Consider the following 12,225-nt stretch of genomic DNA (forward strand, 5'->3'; position numbering starts at 1 on the left):
ACTATTATTTTTATTATGCCTGGGTTACTGCACTGCTAGGTGCTCTTCAAACTCTTCAGACTCCAAATCTTTGCAATTATGCATGCCCATATTTGATAATATATCTAGTGCTTATGTGCTTTTGTAACCATCCAGCTAATACTGCAGCTCATATCAAAACATTATACTATTTTATTATTAAACTGTACAAGTATGTAGATTTTAATGTAGGTCTTGGAACCCATAAAACATTTTAGGTCTTATTTAAGATGGAAACACTTTGATGAAGACTTGTATCTTTTAAATTCTACTAAAATTCCAATCTATGTCTAACCCTGTCTGTGTAGCAGCTGGGTTTCCAATGAGCCAAGAGTTTGGGTTTTAAAGTTATTTTTAATGCAACTCAGTATGACTCATGCTTAGCAAATCTTGCAGGAATGTTGAATATTGGTAGGGCAGGATATGTCACATTTGGAAAAAAATCTCTGTTGATTTCATGAACTGCATTTAGAGATGGAAAAAAAAGCTGGTTGCAGATATTCCTACTGTACTATTGAAGTGATATTCAAATATTCAATTTTTCCTTTAAATTAACTGTTAAGGTTCTGACTAATGATCCTAACGAAGTAAGCACAGCTGAGACATTCCAATCTCTAATGCAAAACTTTATTGAGTATATCATATCAGCACTGATGAATAGAAAACCAACTCTGGCAATATGGTGCCAGAATAATAAATAAAAACAGTAAAATCTTCCCTCCCCCCTGACAGTCCAGGTCACATTGTCCAATTAGTCTTCGGAAGGTTGTTATGAGAAGTCTCTGCTTGCAATAACATTTCTTGAATGACCTTGATTCCCATGTGGTTAGAATCCACCTGTGCATTCCATCACCCCCCCTCCCCTCCTGGATCTGTTGGCAAGCAAAGAAGAACATGGCTGTTGTAGCGTGAGCATTCTTTGTAGCTTGGCATTAACATTTATATTTCTCTTTAACTTGCAATGGTGAAATTTATATGCCATGTGAATGACCAATTGGCTTCATAGTCGATCGTCTCAGCCTTCTTATATGTAGCTGAATTTAAATATATATTGAAGTAATATTATGCTAATGAGCTAATTGACTCAGCTGTCCATTTACATGACAAATCTCTCATTAGTATTTTGAATGCAGGACAAAGCATAGTCCAGTGCTGAAAAAGTTTCTGGTTTGTTAAAAAACAATTCTGTACAATTATCTAAATTTGAAACTAATAATTGTTACAAAGTATTTTGATGGATTAAAAATGTATAAGGCATCTATTTCCTTACTATAAAGAAAAACACCAATTCAGATGTTTTGACAGGTCTGTATTCCCTAAATAAGCCAAAGAAGCTGGTTGATAAATAATGATTTCATTTTTTTTATTTCAAATCTCTTTTAGATTCGAAATAAGAGCAAAGCATCCAAGGCTGGGTTATGTGAAGGAGATGAAGTGATATGTATCAATGGCAACCCTTGTGCTGAGCTAACTTATTCTGAAGTTCTTGTTCTGATGGAAGGCCTGACTGACACTCTTCAAATGCTTATCAAAAGGTAAAAGAAATTCAGATTTATTTCTTATCTTGATAGAACACAGCCTCAACCATTAGCTCATGAATCACTTTCTTAAATTATTTTATTTTGTTTTGTTTTGTTTTGTTTTGAAAGTTATATGCCACCCATCTTGCTTAGAGGTGACTTTTAGATTGTGAATTTAACAGATCTTAATGCCCAGGAAAGTTCAGGTGTTTGTAAGCAGATTCCTAAGTGGCTGGTCACAATCCTTTTAAACTGAGTCCAGAAACACTCTGGGAAAAGAATTTCAACACAAAATTGCTGGTATGAGTTCTGTTTCCTTGACTTGCACCATCACCCAAGACACTAATAATTTTTCAGTTTATTTTTTTCAGAGAAAAAGTGATGTAGGGCCTCATGGAAGTTTATACAATATACAGTAGGGTTTTGTTTTGTTTTGGTTTTTTTTTTTTTTTGCTAATGCCAGTATAAATTCAATTACCACAATGATTTGTCATTTACATGTTTGTTAAAGCAAACTTGCTTACATGAATAATGAAATAGTAATTAATTAAAAGAATTGAGCTTGTAGCCTTAAATCTGGCAAATGGCTTTTGAGTAAACATGGGCAGGACTGATTGTTCTACCAGTTGTAACATACAATTATTTGAGATTGAGAAGAAGTAAAATGTCAAACTAGTTTATGTAATTTGCAAGGTTATATGTGCTAGACCAGGCAGTTTTCAGACTCTAAATAGCAAATTCCCCCTCCCTCCCGTACATGGGATCAAAAGAATTAGGTTATCTTTTGTTATTCATGTTTCTGGTTTGAGGTGGGCAATAAGTAAGTAAGCAAGTACGTAGTAAGTAAGTAAATAAATAAATAAATAAATGTCAGGTTATGTGTCATTGCAAGTTGAGCAATGATTAATCAGATTAGTGTTTTTCCATATGTTATTACTGTATGCAACTTTATTCTAAGTAATGATATTTCAGTATATAGAATTTAAATTCCTTAAAATCAGGCTTGTAGAGATATATGGTATTTCTGTAATGCAACATCTATTAATGGAAATGTAGCAGCTAATCATAAGGTAATGTATTGTATATGAAAACTTCCTGGTTTTCTCTTCTAAATTACAGTTCTTGGATTCCTTCTTTCCTTCCTTCCTTCCTTCCTTCCTTCCTTCCTTCCTTCCTTCCTTCCTTCCTTCCTTCCTTCCTCCCTCCTTCCCTCCCTCCTTCCCTCTCTCCCACTGAAGCATTGACTAAGTCAGTTCAATAACTGTATCTCAGTTGCATCCATGTTAAGTACTGTACAGATACTGTAACATATATAACAGGGAAAGAGAAATAAGAAGAATCACCCATGTCTTCTTGGCCAATTTAATTCCTATTGAATTGCATAATCCAAGTAATATTAGCAAAATATTAGTACCTATACTGTCAGGACAGAGAGAAGATGCTTAGGATATCTACACTAAAGTCCCTTCCACAGAACCACTGGCTTTACGTAGCCTTTTCCCAATTCTAAGCAGAGTTTTGTGCTCTTGCACATTTCTCCTTGTCTTAAAGTATCCAAATAAATTAAAAATGGCCTTCTGTGTGGGCTTCTCTGTGGGGAAATCACAACAGTGATATTCAGGGAGCCAGAAGGTAATGAGAGTAGGGGGAAACTGCCCCAGAGCCCCAAAGGAGATATTGCAAAACTGTTTTTCAGCATTTTCTCTGCAGTAGGAGCTGAACTGGTGGATTTCTGAATTCAGCTGGCTCAATAAATGCTCCAGGGCCTCCTAGAGACACTCACTCTGCAACCTTCATATGCAGAAAGCTTCAGAGAGAAAGAAGAATGTGTATAAAAGAACTGGAAATGATCTCCTGGGTCATCTTTACACATAATGAATTGGAGTTTGTGGAGAATTGAGCAAGTTGAGTTTTCTGATCAAATTCCTTACAGGAAAAGTAATTATTTGAGAAAAGTACCTGATTCTTACCAATAAATGCCAGATTTTATGTGTGTATGTGTGATAGTGAGACTGTAGAGAAGTCTCATACATAAACATAAAGTTTTCAAAATCCAGTCTCTCTCTCTCTCTCTCTCTCTCTCCCCACCCCCTCGCGGTCTCTCATTAGTCTCATTATACAATACATTTCCCTGCACGCATACAATCCAAGAACCCAAGCTATCAATAAAGATTAACAATTATCTGGCTTATCACCAGTCTTCCTTCTTACAAGGAAATGTTTATGAATTTATTTTATATATGTATGGAGCACAAGCATTGATTATCCAAGTAACACAATATGATGAAAACCAGCTGCAATCACAGGACTTCATTTATATCAATATATCTTCTTTTCCAGATCTTATTTATGTTAGCCATTGCAGTGCAGTCTCCCAGGTTTAGCCTGATGCTTTATCCACTACACTAAACTAGCTGTTTTCTATATATACCGGTAATACTGTTATGTAAAATGGTTTTCAAGGTCATGAATATCAAATTTTGCACACTTCGTTGTATATTTATATATTTGCAGATTCTCCAATGGGACAAATGAAACTTTAAGTCCAGAACTAGAAAATGAAAACCTCACTGAAATTAAAGATAAGGAATATAAAGAAAGCACTACCCTACAGATCAGAACAGCAATGCCAAGTCCCCACCAGGAATTGCAGATCATAGTGCCAACTGAGGAAACACTCCCAACAAACATAGAGCAAACTATTGTGGATTTTTCTGGGGCAAAGCAAGAAATAATCCCCTGCTACAAAATCCCTCTCAAAGTGATCGAAGCCCCTAAAGTACACTGCACGGAGGCGTCTGCCGTCTCTGGGGGCAAGCCTGGCTCTACAGTTGAGTTACAGTTGTCCTTTTCGCCTGACAGGAATAAAAGCAGCAGCACTGGGTCTGGTCTGACTGTTGTGGAGGTCCAAGAGAGCAAGCCTCTGGAAACAGGATCGGTCCTAACACAAGAAGCGACTAGCTGGGTAAAAGAGCCTTCTGCCCAGTGGACAGGCAAGATAGTCCAGATTGTTGGTGGCAAAGAGTTCCAAGCAACTCATGAAGATGAGAGAAAGGAACTCTCTCTCACTAAGGTGGAAGTGATTCTGGACTGTTCTGACCAGGCAAAAGAAGCATCCAGGTCTCTGGCTGAAAAGGGGTGTGTAGAGTCTCAAGTGGAAGGAGGGCAGTCAGAAGCACCTCCTTCTGTGGTCTCCTTTGGAATCTCATCAGAAGGCACAGAGCAGGGGGAAGACGAACAGCCCTCTGAAAAGGAACCCAGCAGACCTCACAAGCACCGGGCAAGGCACGCCAGTAAGTACAGTGTAGCTAAACTAGGGTGGCAGAGCATGAGATTTATACTTTGTGAAAGGCATTCTGGCAGAGAACAGTTGCAACCATCTGCTTAGTAGCAATAAATATTTCAAAGATGAATTACCTAAATATGTCTTCCTTTTCTTCTTTGTATCTCTTCTTTAAACAACTGTCATTTCTTTATTAATGTTTTAAAACTGTTTTTGCAAACTCTGCTAAAATAAATTATGACAAGCAGACAATATGTTTTGTAACTCTAACTGGAGAGCACATTTTGGAATGCAAACCTGTTCATGTCTGAGATATTGATTACTAACTTTTTTCTTCTGGATATGTTTCTATCAAAAATCTACTAGATAATTTAAGAAGGGCTTAAAAGTTAATTTTTTAAAAAATCCCAGAAGAAAACAAGAAAGAAAAGCTACATTTCATATAAAAGGAAAGGAAGGGAAGGGAAGGGAAGGGAAAGGAAAGGAAAGGAAAGGAAAGGAAAGGAAAGGGAAGGGAAGGGAAGGGAAGGGAAGGGAAGGGAAGGGAAGGGAAGGGAAGGGAAGGGAAGGGAAGGGAAGGGAAAGGGAAAGGAAAGGAAAAGGCCCAAGAAGTGAGGTTTGATGATGCTTGCTGAAAGTTACTTTGACAGACATCAGCATGTGTATTTTTGGCTAGTTATATGATCCTTTCAGTTTTGCAAGGGTTCCCTAGTTTGTAAGTGAACTTACTACTCCTTTTGCTTCCTATACCTGGAAATCAATGCAGAATCTAGGCAAAGACTGCAGTTGGAAGTAACCTGAGGACCAAACAGTAATAAAATTTGAAAAGACTAACTTGAAATATATTTTGTCAAAGCATCTGCTTGTTTATTCAATTCTATTGTTGGCATCTGGGCAATCATTTCTGACTATTTCAAGAATTCCATCAAGGGATTTCATTGCAAAATGGCCAAGGCATGATGACATACTGTAGCCCTGAGCTATCTTTAACAGAGCCTGCCAGGTTAGGCATATTCACCCATTGCAAATTCCTCCATATGTGTATTTTTAGGACAAGAGCCGTTTGTCGTAACCTGTGGATTAAATTGTTGCTTAGACTTAAAGTGTCCATATGCGATCCACATATTTATATTTATATCATATTAAATGATGTATAAAGGAACAGCACACATCCTTGGCATTTTGGCACACTTATGCCTGACAAATTACATCATTACTTTAAAGAGAAATGAGTAGAACAAAGCAATCATACTAATATTTTTCATCTGAGACGTGGAGATACTTTAGTTTGAATGTGTTTAGGGTTTCAATACTTAACATGAAAAGAGAAAAGAAATCCATTCCTTCTAAAAATAGATTTCCATGTCACAAATTAATTTAGGAAGCCCTTACACTACAGTTTCAAGGACACTTTGCAAGCGGTTATGAGAGTACATTTATATGGCTATTGACAAGCATATCTACAACATAGCAATGTAACAATAGAGATGCTTTATGGAGCCTAAGAGGTAAAATAGCAAACTGAGAGCCAACTATTAGGATATCTAGGATATCTGGTTTTGATTCTTATAAAGCAACAGCAACTTGTTACCTATAATGTATTATTATTACATTTTTCACTACCATGGAAGAAATCTCAAATTCCAAAATAGCCTAACTGGTTGGGGTGGAGCTAATGCCATTTTATGTTTCTAACCTTAGTCTAACTCTCAAGCAGCTTACAGTTGAATAAAACAACAGAGCATCTACATGTTTTGTGGCATAAAATCAAATAAATAACCATCCCACACTTTATCACTCTGGCAGAACTACTTACAACAAAAATGTGTGCATAGACTAATATTTCTCAAATAAAATATAAATATATATATTTATAATTCTCTAATGTCTCTCTAATGCATTACAATTATCTGCATCCTTTATTTTTTGCCACATATGTGTGAATTCTATGAGCCAATCCTATGTATGTGTTCTCAAAAGTATGTTCCTATCCATAGGACTGATTCTGGGTAGTTCACATAAAATTAGAGCTTAGTTTCTATTTCCTAATATTTGGACAAATATCTTTGCATTGCAGAATGAGTGATACTTGCGCTAAATGTGAAAATGTAATATAACAGGCAATGAAGATTTAAAAAGAGTAATTTATCTGATGATAAACATAACATTAGCAACTTCTAGCAGTTGTTTCAAGATAAACACAAGTTTCTATCATCTTCAGCTCTTAAAAATGTTATTAGCAGCTTGATTATATATAAAATTTATGTTCATTTTAGATTATAAACTCTATTGTTTAGTATTTTTGTTCCACATTAGTTTAGCTTTAAACTTTCTAAGTCAGGTATATTCCCAATCAATAATCAGATTGCACTGATAAAATATTTGCTCAGATTTGTGTTCTCATTTAAAAATAAATGTGTTAGAAAACATGCTAAATATTTGTACAAGTCTTACTTTTGAGGAGCAAAGGGAATCAAAAATAGGTTTTCATAATATTTTGGGATTGTATTTGAAACTGGACTAAGAACTCAGTAGGCTACTCTGCTTTATAATGAACTGCTTTTAAAACCAATTGCAAACATGATTTGTCACATGTTATAAAAAGCTACACAGACATAAACCCTCTTTGGATGTTCATTCCTACTTGGACTCCAATAATACATTAACTTATTTTTCACCCTTGATTTGCCCTTAATTTAAATTACTTTCATGGTTACTTTCAGACAGTTTGATACGATAGCCAATGGTTTCTTGTAGTATCTGCACTTCATCAGTAATACATTCTATAAGCCAGATCTGCTTGCCCCCTTTGAATCTGACCTTTTCATTTCAATGAACATCATATCACAACTTGGCCATAATATATATAGTCTGTAGCCTATATAGTCTATAGCCTGCCTTCAAGAGACTTTATCCAGCTATCTGTATAAATTTGTGACTGTTGTCCTGAATGCTCAACATGGACAATGCATTTCAAACCAGATAGCAATTATCAGGGCTTTTTTTCTCATAGAACACCCAGAACGGAGTTCCAGCACCTTTTTTGGATGGAACCTTGTAGGGTAGGCAAGGCGGGTTGTATGACGTGTGTGAGTTCCGGCACCTTTTTTTTTTTTTTAAGAAAAAAAGCACTGGCAATTAATCAATAAAACAAGACAAAAAATAAAATGTATTGCTTATGAAAATAAATAAAATAAGTAAATTTTATGAAAAAAATTGTCTATTAATTTACACGTCTTCCAGTTTGCCATTGTCAACCATCTGGTATTTCAGAATATATTCCTGACAGGAACATACTGTTCATTCTAAGAATACACATTGGCTAAATTATTCTCTCTAGAGGCTAAAGAAAATGCCAGACTAAATGGCGAAGGATGCAATGCGTGCTGTCATTTCCCTGCTCTAGGTCTGGAGACCTCAACATGTCACCTAGAGACCTAGTATGATGTAATCTTTGGTGTTAGCAAACTTCCTTTTCCCTCCTGACTTTTTAGATATTTCATACTGTTTAAAAATTAAAAGAAGGAGAGTATGCAAATATGCCAGTTTCAGGATCATTTGAAGAATGCTTCTATGATATATATCAGGCCCATAAGAATTTTTAAAGAAGTCCACTCCTTCATTAAAAAAAAAAGTAACACGGTGTCCAGAAAATGAGGAACAAGTAAGCAGAGATAAGGTGATAGGTAGCATTTTGATAAACTAGTCTCTTGGGGTTGATTATTCTCACATGACTGAATTTTATACATCCATACACATAAACATATTGCCTCTCCAAATCCTGCAACATTGTGAGAGTTCCCACATGTTCTCACAATTCCAAATCCTTAATAACCAAGGGTTATTTTTATATTTATTGGTTAGGAATGGCATAAAATAGTCCTACTTTATTTTGGCAACTCATATACACACTCATTCACAAACACTTTAAGTTCCACTGATCTAACAGTATATTGATGTTATTGCCTCTGAAGTCTCTGCCTGGTTGTGCATTATCTCAAATATTGAGCTAGAAGAGATTTATTATATACTGCTCCCTTTTACTCATAAGTTGGTAATAGACAATAATTAAACAGTGTAATTGCATGGAGAGTAGTGTAGGGTTCTTCTCCTTAAAAAAGAACTCCAATGAAATACTTGTGGGTGGGTGACCTTGGGCCAGTCCCTCTGTCTCAGCCCTAGGAAGTAGGCAATGGCAAACCACTTTTAAAATCTTGCCATAAAGCTGCAGGATTAAAAATCAACTCAAAGGAACAAAATAAATTAAATTTAAAAAAAATACTTAAATTTTAAGTTAAAAATAAAAAATAAAAATAAAAAAACAAATTCTAATAAAGCACAGAACAAGAAAAAACTCATTCATCCTAGATCTTACTAGGAATGATGCCTCAAGAAAAAACAAACACCTTTCAGAAAGAAATATATTCTATGCTACAACTAATTCACCAAAATTTACTTTAACGTGATTATTATATTCCAAAAAATAGTCCATTACATAATGGACAATGTACAAATATATGCATTACATATACTGTACTTCTGTCCAGATAATGTTTCAACAAAAAAATCCTGTATGAATTATTTATTATTACAGAAATTGGTCTTGTTTGAATTAGTATATCTAAATCCTAAAACCTCTCAAGCGCTGCATGTCCAAGTTAATATCCACCATAAAAAATAAGTCCCACTTATTTATCTTCTACCTTACTTTGTCCATATATCTCTTCTTTATGTGTAGATATATAATATCAACATTTTGTGAAAATTGAGATAACAAATCTGTGAGAAGAAAAGATTAATCAAAGAATTTCACTAATGAAGGAATGCTTGCTATGGAATGGTCATGGTTGCAACTGTGGGAAAAGATTAATCTTAATGCCCTGCCTGTACTTTCTTTGTAGGGGAGAGGATTCAGACGCTAAAGAAAAAAAGATTTGCATTACAGTCTTATAACCCACATAGCTATTGTTAAAATTGTTGTCATGTTATCCATTAAAATATGTTCCTTATTCTTTTCCCACAGGGCTGAGACGGAGTGAAAGCCTATCAGAGAAGCAGGTGAAGGAAGCTAAGTCTAAATGCAAAAGTATTGCTCTCTTACTGACAGCAGCTCCAAATCCCAACTCCAAAGGAGTGTTGATGTTTAAGAAGCGTCGCCAAAGGGCCAGAAAATATACTTTAGTTAGCTACGGCACTGGGGAACTAGAACGTTACGAAGACGAAGGTGAAGAAGACGAGGGTGAAGAAGGTGAGAAGGAGGACACTTTTGAAGTAACTTTATTTGGCACAAGTGAGTCAGAAATTGATGAAGATTTCTTCTCTGACTTGGATAAAGAAGAACGGATTGTGACATTTGATTGGGATACTGGACTACTTGAGATTGAAAAAAAACCCAAACGTGGGGACGAGATGTCACAGCTGCTTCCAGAGACCAAGGGCAAAGGGGCACTCATGTTTGCCAAAAGACGTCAAAGGGTAGACCAGGTCACTGCTGAACAAGAAGCAATGAAGATGCAGGGTATGCATAGAATTGAGGCACATCGAGAGGCCACTTCAACAGAGACCACCCAAAATATGAGTGCTTCCTTTTATCAGGCAAAACAAGAAGAATCTGCCAGAATGCAGAAAAGCCATATAAGCAAAAGCTACATAGAAATGAACCATAATCCTAGGATGACCATTCAGCAAAATGGCATCAGGGTTGTCCCAGAGATAAATATGATATATCCACCTCCAGAAGCTGTTAGCTCGCCTACTTCAAACAGAACAGCCAAACCTTTCCCTGGTATTCAGAACAGAGCAGCAGTTCCATTTTCACCCCCAAGAAGCATGGTTACTCTTCCCTCTGAGCTACCTGCCCCACCTCCTTATACTTCAGTCAGTCCACCATCTGAAACATTATATAGAACTGTTTTGACTCCAGTGGCCACAAACATGAGTCAGTCAACATTGTGGTCTCCAACAGAATCAACAGAGCAGATTGCATCCAGGGATGAACGGATTGCTGTGCCCGCAATAAGAACTGGAATATTACAGGAGGCCAAGAGAAGAATCACTGCAAAGCCTATGTTTACGTTTAAAGAAGCTCCCAAAATGAGTCCAAATCCTGCTCTTTTGTCCCTCGTACAGAATACAGAAGGCAAAAAACCTGGTGGCTTTGAATCAGGTCCTGAAGAAGATTACCTCAGCTTGGGAGCAGAGGCCTGCAATTTCATGCAAATCCAGGCAGCCAAACAAAAGATCCCACCCCCAGTTGCTCCCAAACCCTCAGTAAAAGTTTCTCCTACTGCCACAACACCTATTTCACCAGTCTGGTCACCTCCAGTTGTGGCTGTTACTCAAGCTCCAATCTTTCCAGTTCCAAAATCTCCAGAAGTAATAAGTCCAGCAGTCATCAAAGTAGCACAACCAGCTTATCCCCCTCCACAGCCTCCGCAACCTCCACAGCCTCCTAGTACTCTTAACCTGGAGTCTTCCTTTAAGGGGGCTCAAGTTTCATCATCCCACCAAAATTATACCCCTAAAACAACACCTCTCACTCCATTAGGAAATGCTGTTCTTGCTGGTGGAATGGGGCCAGCTTTTGAGATGCCCCCAGCATTGAGTGGTAAGGGAGCTCAGCTCTTTGCTAAAAGGCAATCACGGATGGAAAAGTATGTAGTAGACTCAGAAACTGTGCAGGCCAATCGGCCCCAGGCTTCATCCCCAACTCCATCATTACCAGCATGTTGGAAGTATTCATCAAATGTTCGAGCACCACCCCCTGTGGCTTATAATCCCATCCAGTCTCCATCTTATCCTCTTGCTGCTATCAAACCTCAGTCAAAACATCCTGGAGCTACCAAAACTACTAAGAAAAAATCTAAGAAACCATTAAGCTCCTTAGAAGTGATGAAGCATCAGCCATACCAGCTTAATGCATCTTTATTTACTTTTCAAGCTCCATCGGATACTAAGGAAAATCTCCTTCCCAAGATTGATTCAGTGTCTGCCTTGAAACAAGCTGTACCATCAAGAGTACTCAATGCTGGTTCTCCCTCTACTGTTCAAGCTTCTTCAGTATATTCTGTACCAGCCTACAGCTCACAACCATTCTTCCCATCAAATGCTTCTAGTCCTGTAATTGAGTCCTATACATCAATGGGCTGCCCTACATTTTTGAAGCAAGAACCAGCAGCATCTCCTGTATTCTCTGTTCCCAGGCCAAAATTCTCAGCCAAGAAAGTTGGTGTCACAGCACAGGTGTGGAAACCGACAGCTATTGAAGAGTAAAATATAGATACAACTCACTGTTCACTTTGTTTGCCTGAATTCTTTGTAATCATAACCTGACACCCCAAATGATCCTCAGTTTACTTAATAATTTTCAAATATATCACATAAAATCGGGTCCAAAAAAAGGCT

At 37.0% G+C, this 12,225-nt stretch overlaps 1 protein-coding gene and 1 long non-coding RNA gene across 2 annotated transcripts in view; one reads left to right on the forward strand and one right to left on the reverse strand.

Annotated features, from left to right (window-relative positions):
- Positions 1-12,225, forward strand: part of SYNPO2 (synaptopodin 2) — an 81,561-nt gene that overhangs the window by 56,463 nt on the left and 12,873 nt on the right. The window contains exons 2-4 of the mRNA XM_039325646.1: positions 1,402-1,553; positions 4,053-4,831; positions 9,845-12,063. Coding sequence (XP_039181580.1) covers positions 1,402-1,553; positions 4,053-4,831; positions 9,845-12,063 — 3,150 coding nt within the window. The remainder of the gene's footprint in view (positions 1-1,401; positions 1,554-4,052; positions 4,832-9,844; positions 12,064-12,225) is intronic.
- The window catches only part of LOC120300091, a 157,759-nt gene that overhangs the window by 52,602 nt on the left and 92,932 nt on the right, over positions 1-12,225 (reverse strand). The gene's annotated exons all lie outside the window — the stretch shown is intronic.

Source organism: Crotalus tigris, unplaced genomic scaffold, assembly GCF_016545835.1.
Source record: "Crotalus tigris isolate CLP2741 ecotype Arizona unplaced genomic scaffold, ASM1654583v1 scf7180000024338.4412243, whole genome shotgun sequence".
Taxonomy (NCBI): Eukaryota; Metazoa; Chordata; class Lepidosauria; order Squamata; family Viperidae; genus Crotalus; species Crotalus tigris.